The sequence below is a fragment of the Nothoprocta perdicaria genome, unplaced genomic scaffold, assembly GCF_003342845.1.
Source record: "Nothoprocta perdicaria isolate Ctin4 unplaced genomic scaffold, notPer1 scaffold_311, whole genome shotgun sequence".
Classification (NCBI taxonomy): Eukaryota; Metazoa; Chordata; class Aves; order Tinamiformes; family Tinamidae; genus Nothoprocta; species Nothoprocta perdicaria.
The window spans coordinates 137,460-157,381 of NW_020455546.1; the positions used below are offsets into that span (position 1 = coordinate 137,460).

Sequence of the window (19,922 nt, forward strand, 5' to 3'; positions counted from 1 at the left end):
TTTTGTGGATATAATGGTTTGCTTAATTTTCTAAAGTGGAAAATTATAATTCCTTCTGAAATGAGAGGGTTCAGTAGCGATCTGTGTTGGGAGCCTGCATAGAGCTCTGATCCTTTCATCAAAGTTGTCATCTGCAGAAGTGCCTTTTTGATCCGCAGGTGGAATTATCCTCCCTCGCTCATTATTACCCTGGAAAGGTGGTTGCGGCCTTGCAGCCATGACCTGCTGCAGCGCGAACAGGGCCCATCCAGAAAGCCTCAGCTCCAACAACACACAGCTTCACTTCACCCCCTAATCTGCCTGATAAGTAAAACTGCTGAGCCAGAGCCCCCCATATTTTTTTGTTATCTAGCCAGAGCTCTTATTTTGAGCTGAGATCCACAGTTTTTTGCAGCAGGGCAAGGCGCTGCTCACTAGAAATTCCCATGCGGTTGCTTAATGTTTCTCTGAATTGGAACCTTTSCTAGAGGTTCCTAGTGCCTATGTGTTTTGTCTTATTTAAAAATTAAAGGGAAAATGTTTATAAATGTTTATGGGAAAGGATATATTTAAATGCAATGGTACATAATATCTACTTGGAAAAGGAAAAAAGACTGTTGTTTAAAACACAGCTCAAAGAAGCCGTGGATTCGAGCACAGGTTCTTCCTTTGTATCTCAAGGGAACACAAGGTTGGCAAAAACCACCTACTCCTCTGTGCCTTTATAGGATTCTGCCAGGAAGAAATGAAAGGGGGAGGTATAAAGTRAAAGAGAGTTTCCAAATGAATTTATTTTGTGTATAGAAAACTCGGTTTGTGGGTATACTTCGAATAAGTTCCATTGATCCAAGTGCATGAGAGACTGAAATAAGCAGCAACAGCTGTTTAAAAATAAAAAGATAATGCAGTCTGTTTAGCTCCAGTGGGGGATGTAGGGTCAAGTTGTGTTGCCCAGAGAGCTGGAGTCGTCAAAACCACCAAGAACAAGGCTGCAGCAAGAAGCCTGGGCAAAGCAAAAGGCTCGGCCTAGCCGGCCTTGGCTACGTGCTGCTGGAAGCCGGGCAGGCCGGCCTGGCCCATTGGAGCCAGTGGAAAGAAAAGCCAAGTTCCCGCTTGCCAGAGACCCCCCCTCTTCTCCACGTGGGTGGGTTTCGCAGCACGTAAGGTCTGAGTTAGCTGGGACATTATTAAGGGCCCGTGCCCTGGGGAAAGCGTTTTGTACAGGCTTTCTGTTACTGTTTTGTTTGTATTTTCTTACATAAGGCCGTGCTGCTTTTCCTTCATTTCCATCAATCTCTTTACCCAAACCACTGGATTTTCCCATGTAACCTTATTCGCTTCTCCCGTCCTTTGAAAATTCCTTTTCTCCCCCAAAGTTCACCTCCTCCACGTTTCTYCCCTCGTCTCGCTTTCCCCATGAAGCCTCTGCCTTTCCTCTTCCACAACCAGCCACTTCACTTTCTGTTTTTCTACTCCTGCTTTTCTCTTCTCTTGAGCTCTTTCCGCATGTTATGAACTCGTCTCTTTTTTGTTCCTTCTAGACCGTTTCTCATTTTTCTTTCTCCTCCCGTCCCTTTGTATTACCTTCCTCCCAAACCCATGCTCTCCACGTGGCCCATCTTCCTGGCCCAGAAGACTGGAGGAGGAAGAGGAGGAGGAGGAGGCAGTRCAGTTGGCTGTGGGTGGCAGTAAGCACCTAGACCCCATAGGTGGTCCTGATGGAGCTCTCCGAATGTCCCCACCGCCTTCGTGCCTGCTCCTGCCCGAGAGCCCTTTCATGCTCCAGAACATCTCAGCGCTGCCCTGGGGCTCCTCCATGCCCACGTGGGTCTGCAGAAGCTGCCGAAGTACCGCACGTTTCTTGGGAAGTCTCATGGCGGCGTTATTTAGGCAGGATAAAATTCAGGAGAGAAGCTCTTTGTGCCCTCTYGTTTCTGGAAAACCTTGTCTAGTATGCTCATATATTGAGAAAATGGAAATAGGGTGAATATTTCTATGTATTTATAATTTTTCTTCCACTCTCCTACTTCCCCCTCCACCATAACATAAATACCCTTGTGGTATTTATTCTTGTTACAATTTCATATTTGATTCTACTGGAAATGTCTTTTTTTTTTTTTTTTTTAAGTATGACTGAAACCATTTGTAAAACGGGCAGTGTTGCAGTGTCGTGCTATGTAATATCTATTTTTTGTCAGTCTTAACACCTACTATTTGAGAAACAGCTTTATCAGCTGTAGTGGTATACAGTGCAGCAGACARTTGCTACTTGTGATTTTTTTAAGCAGTATGCCATATAACATAGACTGAAATTTTAAGAAAAATTTTCATCTCCTACATACCCTTCTGAAAACCATTGCCAACACCCCTGAATTTGAAAGAGTGGCTTCGAAGGGAATTTTTCTTCTTTTTCATTTAGATGGTTAAGTCATCAACCCAGCAAGCTCTTCTGGAAAAGCTCTTTTATTTTTTAATTCCTTTCATTTTTTCTCCTCTTTACTTTTAATCATTTACAAGTATTTTCTCACCTCTGTGTCCGCTTTTCAGTTTAACTCCATTCTTTATTGATGCTTTGGGACGACATCTAAGGAATAATTAATGAAAGGAGGATTTAATTCATATACTGTACTATATCACAATTGTGTAATATAGTGTAGAATTGTTTTAAAATGTACTCTTTGGCAACTTGCAGAAGGAAGAGGTGGAACTAGCTAAGCACAAGCCAGGCATCTTGCTACACATTTGACTTGAAACTGAATTGCTGAGCAATCAGCATTGTATTACCTTTACTTGTACTAGTAGTAGCAAATTTTGTTGTAGGTATCGGTCACATAGTGAAACCTTTTCTTTTGTTAGCATTATTAAGTAATAAGAGAGGCTTTTGATGTGGTGAAGACCTAGAAGTCAGAACTGTTCCTGAAACTCTGCGCGAGTAATTCTTACTCACGTTACTTCTAACAAGACTGGCTTCAATAAACCAGATGAATCTAAGCACTCAATGATACATTTTTTTTTTCAGGCATGGGAAAGCCAACAATGTGGGGTTTTTTTTTCAGCTTTTCTTGGTACATTTTAAAATATAATTTATTCCAATCATCCCCTATTCAGTATTTTTGCACAAAAATAATCAACTGCTTCTGGCTGGTATCTGTCAAGTGAAGTTTGTGTTCTTTAGAAGCTGAATAGAAGGAAGGAAACTCCATGACCATGGTTTCATGCTCTGCATGTAATACACAGTCATTTTTTAAAGGCTGCATATAATATCTAACCTATTGGTTTTTTTTCAAATCTATCTGCAGAGCCTAAAATGGAACTTAAAACTATTTGGGGACTATAAAATGTCATATGTATATTTTAATAGTTTAAGTTCCATGTTTGAAAGTCCAGGATTTTGATGATGAACCATGTATTTGTAAAGGGGCATGAAGGCTTTAATCAAAGAAAAATCCAGAAAAAGTTTTGGGACATGAGAACGGACTTACCAGACAGTGATGACTTAGGAAAGACTGGTCTTTCACGAAGCCTTTCAAAAGCAGCCTTGGCTTTAACAGGGAAACTAATTGATTGCTTCTGGGCAAAGAAGATTTTTTTTTCCTTGTAATTTTGGTATGGCCATTCTGTTTTCTGTTTTTCCTCCCTTGAATAAGAGAGTGGGAGAGATGCAGGAAACCCCAGCAGAATACTACTATCTTCATTCTAAGAGAGAACAAATAACAGTTTATAAAGCAGTAGCACAATCCAAAGGGCCAAATGATGAATTAATGGAAACTTGTATGTTGTTTTGGAGCCTAAGCACATTAGATTGAATTGTTTCACAACCACCATGCCTAATTATTGTGTCTGCCACATTCATCTATTTAAATCATTCCCAACTTTTGGATTGCTGCCTAGAATATTACTGCAATACTCTTTCAACCGGTTATTCCCTTGTCACGTATAACTTCATGAAGGAGGCTGGCTTGGTTTGGAGAAAGGAATATGAGCAAGCACTGGCAGCCTGTTTATCGTTTCTGATAAGAAGTGTTGATAGGTTTCATAATGTTGATTCAAATGAGCTGAATGTGAACTGATGTTGTATTTGTTTTGTCAGGTCAGTGATTTAAAAAGTGCCTTTGTGAAGTCACTTTTGCGAGAGAGGACTGCTACGCCCGTGCTTTCAAAATACTGTCTTTGCCAGCTAGCCATTGCCTTGACCTTGCACGTGGCAGAAGATACCTCAGCCATCTCGCTTTGCCAATTCATCGATGTGAAACAATCTTCAAGGTAAAAAGACGACGACGACAGCGAAGATCTATCACTGGGCCACAAGCAGATGACTGCATTGCATTTCTTGTGCAATCACCACCAGCGAGTGATCTGCGAGGGATTGCTGCTCTCCCAAGGAGTGCCATTGCATTGAAGAACCTTGACTTCAAACTGGAGTGTCAGTGACACACTCAACGGACCCCGGCGTTTTACAGACAGAAATGCTACTGAGCATGTTTTTTTTCAGCCAAAAGTCTACAAGTGGGACTTAATGATTGATGAGTGACTGTTTGCTGATAAAGTTTCTCTAGTTTTTTTCCTTTGTGTGTGTTGGACATTCTTAATCCTCCCCCGCCACTTTCAAAAACAAAAAACAAACACTTCCTTTCCAGTTGGAATTATTTTTTTCTGGTTAATATTTTTGCTGTTCTTCCCCCCCCATCTTTTTTTTTTTTTTTTTGAGCTTTCTTTGGCATAATTCACTTGACAGCAATTTACAGCAGCCAAATCAGCTCTTCATCATGGCTTTGAATGTGGCTCCTGTCAGAGATACAAAATGGCTAACGTTAGAAGTGTGCAGACAATTTCAGAGGGGAACTTGTTCACGCTCTGATGAGGAATGCAAATTTGCACATCCCCCTAAAAGTTGCCAGGTTGAAAATGGAAGGGTTATTGCCTGCTTTGATTCCCTAAAGGTAAGGAAAAACATTGCATGTATAATGAAAAGGCTAATGTATCAAATGTTAAAAAAAAAAAAGAGTATAGTTCAAATTGATTAAGTGATTTATTCTGGTAATATGTATATTGATGCAAGTGCTTTTTGTCTGAACTTTTGTGTATTGAAGTTTGAAAAGATTTCTAGAGATTCTCTTTGCCAGTTCCAATGTGTTTACAAAAATTGCAAATGACTGTGGGATACAGGGTAGTTTACAGGCAGTGTGACAATTACATTCACTAGAGTATTTTATATGATTTATCATTGTTTCATTGCAAATGAAAATACATGGCAGCTTAAACACTTGCCCATTGGCAGAGCGATGACGAAGCAAATTAYGTTAAGAGCAGAAATTATTGTATTTAAATCCACAGAAGTAAGAAAATTGGCCATTACTCAGTTACGAGACAGCGTATTATGCTTAGCCTTGGTCTTGTGGAATCACAGATAACTGAATAACGTGACTAATTACAAACAATTAGCAGTGCAGAGAGTAGCTATGTACTAAGCAGTGCACCCGAGTTGCTCCTGTGTCTTTGCAGCACCGGTGGCCATGTGCCCTGGCATCCGTGGTGCTCCTGGCTCATCCCACTCGGCATCCCCGACACGCTGAGCCGGGGACTTGTGCGCAGGGATGAGACTCATCCGAGAATCAAAACTCAAGTCGTAGCCTGAGCTAGTCATACTGTGAGGGGAAATCCTAAGGGATCTCCGGGGATAATTTGCTGCCAAGCAGCGTTACTGCTCAATGGAGAGAAGTCTGAAATGATTTGGAAAAATGCAGTTAAAGTAAACAAGCGTGTTCTGTTCTAGGGCAGCCGCTATCAGCTCTGACAGGTTTGCTCCATTAAACCCTCCTGCGTGGCTGCAGTCGGCAAAGGCAGCGGGCACCTCCTGCAGCGCAGACGCTCCGGGTTGTGGCCGAGCGTGTTTGCTCCCCTTGCCCTTATAGTGGCCCTTAAGAGGCCCCTTAAGAGGCCCTTATAGTGAGGTGGTGGCCCGCAGCAGCAGAGCTGGGGGTGCAGGTTTCTTGCAGTGATTCTGCTGCAATGTCGTGAAGGGCAGATAACACCTTGAGTTGCTGCAGCTCTTTGCTGGTTGCACGAGTCACAGCCAGAGTGCATTACCTGACCCTTTAGTGCATGAAAAGCTTTCAGGAGCCACTGCAAGTGCATGGCCCTTGGCTATCTCGGCTAGTATCTTAACATCCATTAGTCTCATTATGCTGGGTGGGGTGCTCGTAAATTGGGGGACRCGTGTGCACCAAGATCAGGCCTGGTTAGCACCACATGCCTGTACTGCCTGTTGGGAGACTTCCACCATTGGTCAGGTAAATTTATTTGATCTATAGATTTCCAAAATACTGGCGTTAATCAGAGGTTCAGAGTTACAGTTTGGAATTCAACAAGCGACGTAATGTTTTATGTAAATAAACAGAACAGTCTAGAATTATAGATAAAATCAGCATTTAATTGAAAAAACAAGAACTGTTTTCCTTGCTGAACAGTGAGCCGCATATCAGTGCAGGCCRTGATTTAGGGTTTATTTACATAATATCTTGTTTTGAAGACTGAGCATTTTTACTGTCTTGGCTGAGTGTAGCTGCTGTGAAAATAAYGTACAGTGAGAAAGTTGAGTTTCTTTGAACAAATGTCTTCCTATGTAGAGAAAAGGAGCATTTTTTTTATGCAAACACTGAGGTGTTTGTGTTGCTTTGTCAGAATCCCTGTCCTGGGAGGAAATGTCTTGGGTGCCCTCCTCTCCTTTCCAGGTTTCTAGGATAGAAGAGAGCGAGCAGGTATCTACCAAGCTGGACAAGAGCAGAGGTGTCCAACTCTACCCCATAGCCTCATGGCTGCTTGGCGTTAACCAGAGCTGACCCCACTGGTATTGCAGGACRTATTCCCCCTGCCACATCCCCCCTGCTTCCCCTGGGCATGCAGGGCACCAGGCTGGGAAGGGGCAGCTCAAACTCAGTTGTTGCTGCCGTCGCTGCCACCGCCRCGCCAGGGGAGAGCAGGGCAGCAGCAGTGCCCGTGCTGGGGCCAGCAGCGCCCTGCGTTGCCTCTTGCAAGGGGAGAGCCCTGGCCTGGCAGCCAGGCGCGTGGAGTCACGAAACCCTGTCAGATTCCACATTTCCCTGCCTCGAAGTAGTTTAACTGTGTTTGCTGTTTGCAAGGAAAGGGTGAGCGGAACCCTCAACTCCGAAGGGATTCTTCGCTCTGAAGAACCTATTCTTGCCAATACTTGCCTTTAAACCCAGCAGAAGCGGCAGCAACCCGGTGGACTAATTACAGTTCACGGTTGCAGGCTGTCTAGCCTCTAAATATCCTTCATCTGCAACTTGCTCGGGGCTAGACAGAAATAGCCAAGGCCGCGCGAGCTTGGTTTCTCCCGCCAGGAAAGCGTTGATGCAGGTGCACGGGCTCCTGAGGGGCGACTCCGTGTCTGCTTCTCGCTCTGTGGTGAAGGACAGAGCCTGGTCTGTCCTAAATGTCCTACACAGGGCGTTTCTGGGAGCCGGAGGACAGTGCMGGTAGACGCGGCCTGGTTTTAAGATGGGCGCCTGTTTAATGGCCACCGTTGTGCTCTAGCAGTTCGCCCCCTGCCTCAGCAGCCCTTTCCTGTCGTACAAACACCCCAGGCCGTACCAGGCCAGCGGCCCGAGGCAGCTCCGATGAAGGTGGCCCTGACCCGACCGGGTGCGTTTGCGTGGCGCGGATTGAGGAACATTTCCGCGGCCTTGGGGCCTCGGCCCATTGGGGAGCGCTCGCCTCTCCTGCAGGCTCCCGTGGGACGCTGCAGTGTTCCTGCATGGAAAGAGGCTGGGAAGCAGCCTGTGGAACCAACTGGGGAGCTTCAATTTCACTAATCCCTCCTTTCATGCTTCTATATGTCCTGCTCGCTTTGAGTGAGCTTTATTTTTTTTTTAAGTTTCATATGCACGTGTRGGTTCCTCCAAGTTGAACACTGCAAGCAAACCTGCCTTTGGGTATTACTTGAAGAACAAAATCCTTTCAGAGGAATATTAACGTGTAATATGGTCTCTGGGGACAAGAACGTGCAGCCTCCTCTCTACTTGAGCTGGCTCGAGAAAAACATTAAAATGAATGGCGAAGTTTAGGAGAGGAAGAGGGGGGGAGTTTGGCAGATAAGGAAATGCAGTCACATGTTTCTACTAGAAGCTGACTTGCCCATGTCCACAGACAAGCCCTGGGGTTTTAAATTCTGGTCTAATTTCCCCTGACTAAGATTTATACCTTTTCTGCAGCTCAGCCAGTAGAAGGATACATTGCCTAAGCTAGTATAGATAACGCAAGAAGTATTCTAAATATATTGTCATGGCCARTTTTGTGGTAGTAACCAGAAAATGAAAGCTTCTTTGGAGCCACAGATTTGGTTTTTCTTTCTGCATTTTTTTAAGTCTATTTACTAGTGTCTAAATACTTTGGACTGTGCCATTTATTGAGCCAGCAGACTAGTGTGAACTGTTAATTTGCATTTTCATGAAAGCCTTTTAAGAACATGCCTATCTGGTCTCATTTAGCTCTACAGAATAAAAGGTAATTGAAAACCATACACAGAGACCTGTTTACTGAGTTAAAAGGGTTCCAGGAAAAACAAAAAGAAGAAAGAAAAGAAATTTTAGGAACGTCTACTTTGTTGGAATATCTGGAACTGAAAAGTTGTTTAGGATGGACTTGATTTTAGTCCAAAAAAAAAAAAAAAAAAAAAAAAAAAGAAAGCCTTTGTAAACTGAGCAGGCCGTTTATCTCGTGGTTAGGATGCACTAACAAGTCATTTGCCTTTCTGTGATTCTCTCGTGGATCTCAGCGTTTCACAAAAGTGAAGGCATTGGGATCGTGCCGTGCTTTGAAGCCGGCGGTAGCTCGTCTCGCGTCTCGGTTGGGACAGTTGAGGCAGGCTGCAGATGAGCCCCGGGCACAGCACGGCTGGCTGGAATTGCCTTTACCAGAAACCATCGAAACGAGCTCGCGGAGCGTTTTAGTTGGATGAAGCTCTGCCCGCCACACACTTAGATATAGCGTCAGCCTGCTGAAATACAGGGTGAGCTTAAGGGCCGTGCCTGAGGCAGGCTCAAGACTGGAGCAGGTCTTTCTCCTGGGCTGTAAGACCTGGTTCTCTTTATGGCACCATGAGCGGGGCCTCCTCTGCTGCCCAGCGACATAATTTCAGCAGGGTGGGGAAGGTTGTGCTTTTGGTAGCCTAAGGCTGCAGGGATATGGAAGATGCAAAGGTGGAGGATTCAGATCCTAAGATCTCCCCTTCTCCCCGTTCTGAGCTGTCAGTGTGGTGCTGCTACAAAACATGGTGTATCCCCCTTCCTCCCTTCTTTGCTTCCTTGCTTCCTCCTTTCCTCTTTTAAAAAAGTTCTAAGTTACAGTCTGAGAAGACCTGACAGAAGCTTTCCAGTTTGCTGCGGGTCAGAGACTGTAGGCATGGAAAGCGAGTGCTGATGAAAGCCAACTTCAGCTTACTGAGACTTGACACCACAGGCTCCCTCTATATTCAGAATAACAGTGGCCTATCTGGGTCAGATAAAGACCCATTTTAGTGGGGCCAGTACTGACCCAGCAGTGAATATGTAGGACACAGCATGCAAACATGTAGTAATTTCCTAGACTGCTGTCCAATGCTGCTTAAGGACTTTGAGAGCCAGATGCCATGTGGTTGCACTGAGATTTTTCTCTGGAAGAATCATGTCTGTCTCCACTGAGTTCAGAGGAAGTCTCATGAGGTTCATTTTTAGTTTCATTAGTCTCATTTAAACTTAGTCCATGACGGTGCAATTCCAGGGGATGGTAAGGTGGCTTTTTCAAGCTGTAGGACATTTTGGCTCACAATGAAATGCTAGAAGTTAGATGTTGCTTGAAATTATGTCACGTTTCAGATAATATCCAGTTCATGTAACTGTCAGCTGCTGCAAGAGAGGTGGTCACGTCCAGTCCTGTATCCTTGTCACACACAGATCAGCCACATTTTATTTATCTTTGTTCAAGGGGTCGTGCAGCTGTGCAACTGTTTGAACTGGCCCAGACGAAAGAAGAGAACTAGATTAAATGTAACACCAAGCTATGAGTGYAATCATCAAACTTGAGTGTAAATTGAGATGTAGTGGGATTTAAGAGAGGAGAATCTCTTTCTGAATTGACCCAGACCCCCCTATCTCCGAGTCTGGTTACCCGACTCTAGTTTGCACAGCTGTCTATATGGTAGACATATGGTCTGTGTACTGGCCTGACGATTGGTGGGTGTAAAAACCAAACAGCTAAACTGGYGTGTGGACACACTTAAAAATGCATAAACTTGGCTTACCTTAAATTGATTTCAGTGAACAAAAGTGAAATAAGCCCTAAAGCAATGTACTACATGGTGTCTAGCACTTTTTTTTTATAGAGACCTTGGGCATTTATTCCCTGCGGAAGTGTCCGTGTTTGCTAGAATTGGTTCTTCTTGCAAGAGAAACATTTCTCATGTGCTGGGAGCAAGGGCGGGAGGCTCAGCTGAGCCCCACAGCCCTCGTGGGACTCTGGGGTCTCGCCTGAGGCTGCAGCCAAGGGCCGGATACCGCGGCAGAGGGCCATGAATGGTAAGAGTGACATGGAGGTGCAAGCCCTAACCTGCCACCACTGCTTCTGCTGTGGACAGGRTGAAGCGAGGAGAAAGAGAGGGACCAGCTGAAGGTCTCAGTGTCAACAGTGTCTTCTTCTTTCAGAAACACCGGGCGTCTCTCAGAGGCATGAAGGCATGGGAGCRTGGAGATATCCTGGCTGTTGCTAATATCCCCAGTTACTACCAGAGCTGTTGAATTTAGAACTGTGCACTTCAGCTTGATTGTATTGACAAAGTAGAGCCAAGTTGGGTGTCTGGTAACTCAGACACCAACCCCTCTTTCACTCAGCAGACATGGGAACCCCACTTGCCAATGGGGCAGTTAAATTTCAGGGGCTCGCTGTCATCTGAGCACGTGGAGTTGTGCTCTTTCACGTGGAGACCTGTCAYGTGGAGATTTGTGCTTCTTTGGACCCGTTACGACCAGCAGGGTGGTCATTTGCTGGCAGTTTCCCCCTGTTTTTCTTGGTGTGGTGGCACTGGCCGAGCAGGTCGCCTGGTGTGTGCCCTCCTTCTGCTCCCGCCTCCCCATTTGGCGAGAAGAATGAACAGCAGGATGGATAAGAGCAGAAAGAAAAAGCAATCAAAGATCATTAGCTGCAGGATGAGATATGAGGGTATCCTGTTCCCTGTTTCATGGTGTCCTGAGGACCCACATTACCCCTAGGGGCTCCCAGGCAGGAGCACTGCTGGTAGCCCTTCGAGAAGCCCCAGCGGTCGCCACTCTTGGTGATCCTGGGTCCTCCCTGGCCTCGGCAGGAGCTGCCGCTTGGCCACCACTCCGGGTTGTTCACGTGGAGAAGGGCAGCTCGGCAGCTCGGTTCCAGACGCAGCATTTMGCAGACGCTCTTCAGATCTGCAAGCCCTTGCAGGTCCTCTGGATCCTCCCCAACTCACCGTGTTGGGCGTACCAGCCTGTGCTCCCCTTTGCGTTATAATAACCAGGCTGTGGGCGTAGAGAAGGCAAAATTCAATCAGCATCGGTGACTCATCGCAGCGCTAGGAATTTGAGCACAAGAGCAATTGCTTTGCTGCCCACTCCTCCCCCACCATCCCTATAGACTCAGGTCCTACGGGCCTGTGCTCTCGGGCTCTCCCCACCCACTCCTTTATTTTCCCGACAGGTGGTACCTCTTTTATTCYGGCATTGTGGATGTTTTTCCCCCTTCTCCCTGCGGCCCCATGTYAATTGCTTTCTCTCGGCTCATGTGGGAGCTGCTCTTCCCAAGCTGCTGTACTTAAAGGCTGCATCATGGATGCAAAAAACAGGGRTATGCTCAGATGTAGGGAGCTTCTTGATGTAAAAGCCTGCTAGAAACAAGGCAGGTGTCCCTGTTAGAACAGGCAGCCCAGACAGAGGATGCGAGAGAGATTCTTAACAAAATAACACAATTTTTAGAATTTTTGAGGTTTAACACCACCTAAAAAAATAAATAAATAAATAAATAAAGCACGTAGACAAGACTGAGGTAGGCAAGTCTATTAGGCAGTCATTCCTCTTCCCTAACTTGCATCTCCTCAGAGATCAGCGTCTTGGTTTTGAGCAAGTAGATGGTATTGAAAAATCATTAAAAAAAAAAAGGCTAGTGATTTTGGAACTTAATTTACTGGAACTGGCTGGGGCTTAATTTTGAGGGCTGCTCTGAGGCATCAATCCCATGATGGACCAATTTAAACTGAAATTATTAGGTTTTATTTTTCTTCATACTGGTGACCACAGGCCTACTGAGGACCACAGACCTCTGACACCAGGCAGAGGTCCTGGGTGTCCCAGGGTGCCCCAAATGGTCCTGCAAACTTCTGGCAACTCGGTGCAGCTGTTCAGGAGGCAGCATTAGGTGCTGCCACCACTGGAGATCATGACACTCGATTTGAGAAAAAGGCAGATTTTGTGTTTGCCACAGGGATGACCTGGCTGCGAGAAGGGCAAAGGTTAGGATTAAGCCCCAAAGAAACTGTCATTGGGAGCAAGAAGGGGGTCAATATTTTCAGCACTTACTTCATTGTTCACTGATAATAATGCTAACAGCTAATGCAAATTGATGGAAGTGTGAACCAATCTGCTACATGAATGAAAATCTTTCATAGATTTTAGTAGAGGGGTGTTCAGAAATAAAAATAAAGCTACTTTAATTAATTTGCAGCCGTAGCTTCTTTTTAATAAAGATATGAAAACTAGAATTTAACCAGAAAATGATTTATGCACTTTGAAAAACAATGAAAAGAAAAACAAAGCCCCTCCTTCCCCAAAGTATAATTCTCCATTGCTTCTTATTTGTCACAGATGTGTGTCAAATGCCCTCAGATATACATGTAGCTGACTTACCTTACAAAACTTGAGAAATGATTTGTTTTTCAATGCTAAGGTAGTGCTAATGAATGTAATGAATATGCAGGCTGCTCCCTAACTGCCCTTTGCTTTAGCCAGGTGCTTCATCACATTATTCCTACCATGTGTGTCATTGTTGCTAGAAGTGAAGACATGGGATTTGCATGTGGAAACATGGAGGCGTGTAGAGGTGGATATGGAGCCACTGCATCTGTGTGCATGTCAGTTACAGAGTTCACATGGTAGCTTTGCTCTGCAGGGTCAACAAAGTTGTGCTATTGAAATTCTAGCCCACAGTAGTCCTTGGTATAAATCAATGCAAATACTAATTGCTGCAAAACTCTCATTACTTCAGTGAGAGCATTGCTAGCTGATTGGTATGCATGGACTGGTTAGTGTTAGAAGTGCAGGAAGAATCTGCATTTTTTCCTTAATTGAACCTTCTGGCTATCAGGGTTTCTAGCCTGCCTTCTGGAGGACCTGGAGCCTGTGCAAWGCTCAGGCCACCTCCCCTGTAACTTTTGAACCCATTGGCCACTTGCAGCCAAGTTTGACGAAGGGAACATAGTCACCGAGATAATTAAGTTCCTACATGTTGTGTGAAAATGGCYGAGTGGAGAAAGAAAGAGTGACCTTCAGCCTCCCAAATGAGGGAACTTCTGTCCATGTGAACCTGCTTCTTGTGGCAGAGAGCACAGGCAGGAGGCGATGCTCAGAATGGGGTTACCCACAAGAAATTCTGCTGTCAAATGTGTAAGACACCCCCTTTCTTTTGTCCCTCTGCTTGCAGAGCTACACAGAGCTAAACAGCTTGCAGAGCTACCTCTTCAATGGTGCTAGTGATCTTTAAGTCCTTTACTGAGAAACAGCTCTTGCCGAGGGTTGTGTTTATTCATTCCTTCTCACCTTGAGCCTTCATTTATTTTTAAATGCAACTTTCTTGGCATATTCCTCTCACTACCTTTTCAGATAGCAGATTTATAATACTGAATTGTTGGTACTTATCTTCACTGCTTTTTGTCTTCCGAGAGATGGAAAACTCTACTGGTCATGGAGGTGCAGCTTCACTACTTACTGTAGGTAGTTGTACAAGGCAGTGAATGGATCCCAGATGATTTGTGGATCAATGCACCTTGCGGAAGCTGGCTCTTGTATACAAAGCATGGCAGGATTCTTCAAGGCAGTAGGAGATTGCAAGGGTCGCTCTGGACTCTGTAGCTGGAGCTTGCCTGGAAGTAAGGAATTTGTAGTTCCCATCTCCCATCAGATCTTCATGCGTTTTTACACGTTCTTAGTTTTAYGTTCTAGTTCACCTAGAAATATAAATGTTGGAAAATGCCTGCTGTGATCAGTGTCAGTCGTATCATGGTGTCTTTTGATTTGGCATAAACAAGTTGTAATCTTGTTGACGCACATGAAATGAGGGATCTGAAAGCAGCCATTAAGATTTTATGTAAAATGGGAAAGGTTATCACAAGCTAACTAAGTAGTGAGTGAAAGTCACTTAATTCATAAAATATCTGTACACATGGCCAAATTCTGGTTCGTGTGCTTATTTGTAGCTACAGACATAGAAATACCAAATGAAGTCATACTGCAATAAGTTAATGCATTTGAGGTTTCTTTAGAAACCATGGAGAAAAAATGGTAAATTGATTTTTAGTTCTGTTCAACAGGTATTAATTAACTGATGCAGCCAACAGGTCTTTTTGATCTCAGTATACTTGTGATCTTAGACCACTTTATTTCTTGAAATGAGATTTGAGCAGCATTGTTCAGAGAGAGGATGGACAGCTGAGCTGGCACAGTCAACACTGGGCTACACTTAGTAGTTGGTGTCACTGCTCGGCCTTGCTGTGGATGCCAGAAGGAGACTACCCAGAGAACAGCACCTTCTGGAAAATCCTGTGATGATTTTTCAGCTTAATTTTTAAGAATAAAGTAAGCACACAGAAATGGGAAAGCTGTGGGCAGAACTTCCCCTCAGACTGGTTATTTTCTCGTAGAATGATTAAAAACCAGCAGGCCTGGCCAGTCCTGTAGTGCTGATGCTGTCAGGGGGTGTTCGCACGGTATCACGTGTACTCTTGTTTTGGTGTTAAACTGAAACACACTCGGAGAGCAGCATTATCATATGGAAGAGAAATATGCTGTGCAACTATAGATAAAGGCAAATGTGAAAATGACCTGAAATGAAGGGAGGGCTTGGAGCTTCCTGCTGTGGCGTATGCAAGATGTCTCTTAACATTCATTATTTTGATATCTTTTTGACTTTGTGTTCCTTATGCGCATGCTGTATGCAGTTAAGACTCTAGTCAATGTAGTCAACCATAATGAATCAAAACAAATACAGTAACTTTAATGTGATCTTACCTGAGGCATGTGGAAGGGGCCTGGTTATACTGTATTTAATTGGAATGACTTTAATATATATGTGTAAGCACGCCCCTATTTATCTTGCATGTCTGCAAGATACAGTAACCACTTGCTTTATAACAGAGCTCTGTTGGATTAGAAATAGATAACCTGGGAAATTGGAAGGTGTTTATTTAAATGGGGCCTTTTGAAATGCGGTGCTGTGTGATATTRAGCAAAATGTTCAACATCTTTGTGCCTTTGTTTTCTCCCTTGTGAAAGGGAGCTAATTGTGTTGTGGTTTTTACTTATCCTTTCTTTGCCTTTTGAAAAGAGGAAAAATTAATAAAATCTGCAAGSTTTGCAGGAAGAGATAAGGCTTCCTATTAGACTAGCTAACACAGCTAGTTAGGGTTAGGGTTTGGATTAGGGTTAGGGAAAAAATGGAGACACTTTTTTGTTCACACACCTTTTTGGGATCATATTTATAAACAACTATATATATATATTGGAAATGGGAAGAGCCCACCTATCAGTATTCAGGATCCAATTCAAAATATCTTTGAGAGGTTGCCCCTGCAGTGCATCATAGAGCTTGTTTTTCACACGTGTGTACAGCACGTGGATGTATAGATGACAGGCACTAGATAGATGTAGCTGTATAGATATCAGTCTGTACAGCACTGCATAGGGGTGCATATGGATGGAGTCCGTGCTTTGCACTGGGGTTGGTGCTTGTGGAGCGCACTGAACCGCAAGTTACTCCTGCAAGGCCCTGGCACCTTGCCTGCAGGTTCCCGGCTTCCAGCCATCCAGCAGGTGATGGCAAAGTGGGAGAACTGAGAGGAATTATGAGCACTATTGATCTCTTACGCAGCTCAGAGAAGCCGCTTAGACCCCGCTCTACAGGAGGGACAYTGCGTACAGGAGCGCCCGTGGCTGACGTGCAAGTTCAGCACTCGGCGGGGAGAAGAGGCCGATAACGGAGGTGCCCTAAAGGCCGCGCCGGCCCTGGGGCTCTCCCTGCGAGGCGCTGCCGCGGGCGCTGGACGCGGGGCCCCCAAAATGGAGGCGCGGCGGCGYGAGCGCCGTTGCTAGGCAGCCATGCCGGCGCTACGAGGCCTCGCGCGGTGCCCGGGCTGAGGCCAACGTGCTGCGGGGTGCTCCTCTCCGCTCCCGTCGCGAGCGCCGCCGTGTCCGCACGGGCACGGCGTCCCCGCGGGGCTCGCGAGCCAGCCGGGAGCGGCCGGCTCAGGACAGAGCGGCGGGATTAGCGCTCTGCCGAGYGGGCAGGGTGCTCAGCACGCGCAGCGGCTGCGCTTGGTAGCTACCTGTGGAGTGAGGATTGCTGCATGCCTGCTGCCTTCGCTGCATACCAGTAAATACCTGTTTTATTAATGACTGGTTGGAAATGTGGCTTTGAGTCGGCTGTGGAAGTCAGAGATTTCCAGATCTTTTGATCCTGGTCACTGCTTCAGTAGGTCATTTATCAAACTCCACCCTAAAAATAGGTGGGKTTTGTGGAGGTTTTTTTTTTCTGCTTCCGTCAGACTTTCCCATAACTTCACTTCCATTCACATTCTTTCATTTTCCAGTTCACCTCCGGTCAGTTTAGTAGCGCTGTTATTCTACAGGTCAAGTAGCCATGTTGCCCCTTCCTGGCACCCCTGCTTGGATGTCCCAGTGTCTCTCCACACATTTATTGAGCACAATCATATCCCTTTGGTTACTAGGCAAAAAACACCACGCTATATTTCACTGCTTGTCAGACAGGCTTTGCATTCGCCAAGCCCCCTTGGCAGCTCTTGCCCGTGCCCGCTCCAGACTGAATCCATCTTCTTTGAATATTGGTGACCAGAAGCACAGCTTTGCAGGARGAGATTCACCCTAAGAAAAAAAGCCTTGCCACCAAAGCTTACTGTCTTTTCTAGATGGTCCTTGCTGAATATATCCTTAGGCCCAACTTTGCCTTTTTCACAGTTTTATGGCTGTGGTGCTTCTGCTGTTGGTGGCTGGTTAAAGCATCTGTGATGTGCCCTGGTGTGGAGCTCAGTACTAGCTGAGCACCTTCCTAGTAGCGTCCAGGCCTGATGTCACCCGTTAGAAATACTCTGTTCTTTCATACTGGTTCTCATTCTCCACATTTCAAGGTCGTCCTCCTCTGTCATAGCCAGATTCTTCTCTCTTCCCGTTGCCAACTGACTTTGAGTCATCAGCACATTTCATTAGCTTGTCTGGAGCTTCTGAGAAACACAAATCTGGTGTCCTGGAGACACAAGGCTAAACAGTAATCAACGCAGTTGTTTTCTGCGTCTGCGATTTTATAGCCCCTCCAGCCTATGTCTCCATAGGGGACTTCTCCTGGGACTGGTTTTCTGTCCACTTAAGTCTATAATAAACCTCAAGTTGATACCACGGGGCACTGAAGCAGCCCCACGTTCACTGTGACTTTCTAAATTCAGCCCATTTTGCCTGTTTCTAATGCACCAACTTAATGCTTTTTCCACTGCTTGGGGAATCAGGTGGAACAGACTTTCCCTCCATCTTCTAAATGTTTTTGAAGTCATCTCTATAAATCCATTAATTTAAATACAGTGGGAGCTCTCAGCTGTGGTATCATGACATAAATACATGCAGCAGTAGGTTTCCATGAGGACTGTGTCACAAGAAGAAAGCCCTTGACACTCATAGTTAATGGCTCTTAAAAAAATATTTAGTCAGTGACGTGCATCAATATGTGCTTACACTGTTCCTGTGAACAGTGAGTGGGATTTTGGTTTTGTCTTGCTCCTGCATGTCTTTTTTTTTTTTTTTTTTTTTTTTTTTTTTTTTTTTTTTTTTTGAGAGAGAGACGAGAAGGAAATGTGTATAATTTCCTGTCAGTTCCCTCTTTATTTTGAAATGAATGTTTCATGCTTTCACACAGGATTTGTGTGTTCAACTCTTTGTTTTCCTTTGCTTTTTCTTTTTTTCCCTTCAGTCAGAATTCCATCTCTGTTTTCTATCAAGGATATGCAAAAAATGTTTTCAGTATATATCATTAAATGGGTTCCTTGTTCTTATACTACTCCCTAGGCATCTGCTGCTGTCTGCTTTTGGAAACAGGATACGGGGCTGGACCTTGTTCTAATGCAATACAGCTGTTTTTATTTTCTTAGACGCTGAATCATTTATCGGAGAAAAAAAAAGTGTTTTTTATTTATTTACTTGTATGCAGCTGCAGTGGCTCTTGAGAAGCAGAGTCTGTGCTTTGCTCTTGAGAATATAAAGACAAATTCAGAGGTGTACAAGAGCTCGTCTCAGTGACTGCAGAAGTGTTCCAAGTTGTGACCTTCTGCAGAGTGCAGAATCAGGGAAGTCTGCAACTTGCAGCAAGGCTGGAGATTTCAGAGGAGCGATAGCCAGAGGACTCCCAGCAGCAGCGGAAGAGGTGAACTACACTAGTTTGCACTGTGGAGAGAAAAAGCAGTGTCAAATGAAACAAAATCTGCCCCAGACCTGGTAGAAATGAATCAAGAAGTTTTCCAAATTCCGTAATATCAAGACTTCAGTTGTTAAYTGAAGTGAGCAGTGAGCAGTCTCTTTGGCAGAACTTTAAGGGCCCATAAATACAACCATTTCATATACTCTTTTTGAACGTTTTATATTTTAACACTGATGAATTTTGATCCTTAGATATTTTTCCTTTAATATGTAGAATAATACAAAATTAGTGTGTGTTTTATTATGTGTATCTTTTTCTTAACAAGTAGACGTAAGACAGTGGAATCTACAGCTTCATAATGATTTTATTCTTTAATTCCTGACTCATCCACTGAAGTCACTGTTAGTTTTGTGTTATGCTTCAGGAAGSCCAGACTTCATCAGATATCACAGAAATATAGACTAATAAAGCAGCCTTATAAAGCCTTTGGATGAGCTAAGGATTCCTGGGCATAAATCCCAACTGCTTATTTGGTCAGGTATGAAAAGATCAAAGCCTTCTTGTTTTGGGGGTTTGGGATCTGTACTTGCAGAATTTTCAAACAAATTCTACATTTGGAAATCAAAATTAGGTTAGCTGTACTTTTACTTATTAGAAGTGATTTTACAATTAAGTGCACTGTTACCTCATTACTTTCCCCGAGGATAACCTTTTTTACATACTATTTTTTATAAAATTATTTGGTGTATTCCTCTTTAACTGTATGTTCTTTTATATTATTAAAAAGAGGCCAAAATTTTTGAAAACCTCTACCCATATTTTTAAATTTCATCTCATCTGAGCCCTTACAGATACTGGGCTTTGTCGACTTGTGAGTCAGCAGTTACTTAAAGTTGGCTGAATATCTCTTCTAAATACCTCTTAGCAGTATTTTTTCCTCCTCTAGCAACAGTCAACTAGCCAACAAGTAGTATATTTTTATTGGACTCAGCAATCCTTAAAGGGCTTTCATTCTAAACTACTTTTGCTTACAGGTATGTAACAGGTATTTTTGTTCTAGCCTTAAACACAGAGRGATTTTTACCTTCTGAAACATGCATTTATGCTTCATAATTACAGAGCAAATACACGTGTTCATCCCTAATCTGTTAGCTGACATGAGCAGAACACCAGACCTGATAGAGTGTGTGGTTGGGTGGCATTGGGTTGGGTTGGGTGAGTTGCTTTGCTGTATTTTCTGC

At 44.3% G+C, this 19,922-nt stretch overlaps 1 protein-coding gene and 1 long non-coding RNA gene across 5 annotated transcripts in view; both read left to right on the plus strand.

Annotated features, from left to right (window-relative positions):
* The window catches only part of LOC112950222, a 39,080-nt gene extending 34,476 nt beyond the window's left edge, over nucleotides 1-4,604 (plus strand). The window contains exon 2 of the long non-coding RNA XR_003249983.1: nucleotides 4,070-4,604. This is a non-coding gene — a long non-coding RNA (uncharacterized LOC112950222). The remainder of the gene's footprint in view (nucleotides 1-4,069) is intronic.
* Nucleotides 4,605-4,680: 76 nt separating this feature from the next.
* The window catches only part of MBNL2 (muscleblind like splicing regulator 2), a 67,338-nt gene continuing 52,096 nt past the window's right edge, over nucleotides 4,681-19,922 (plus strand). For all 4 annotated transcript variants that reach the window (XM_026042706.1, XM_026042705.1, XM_026042707.1 and 1 more), the window contains exon 1: nucleotides 4,681-4,919. In XM_026042706.1, the coding sequence (XP_025898491.1) occupies nucleotides 4,746-4,919 (174 nt within the window). In that variant the 5' untranslated portion in view covers nucleotides 4,681-4,745. The remainder of the gene's footprint in view (nucleotides 4,920-19,922) is intronic.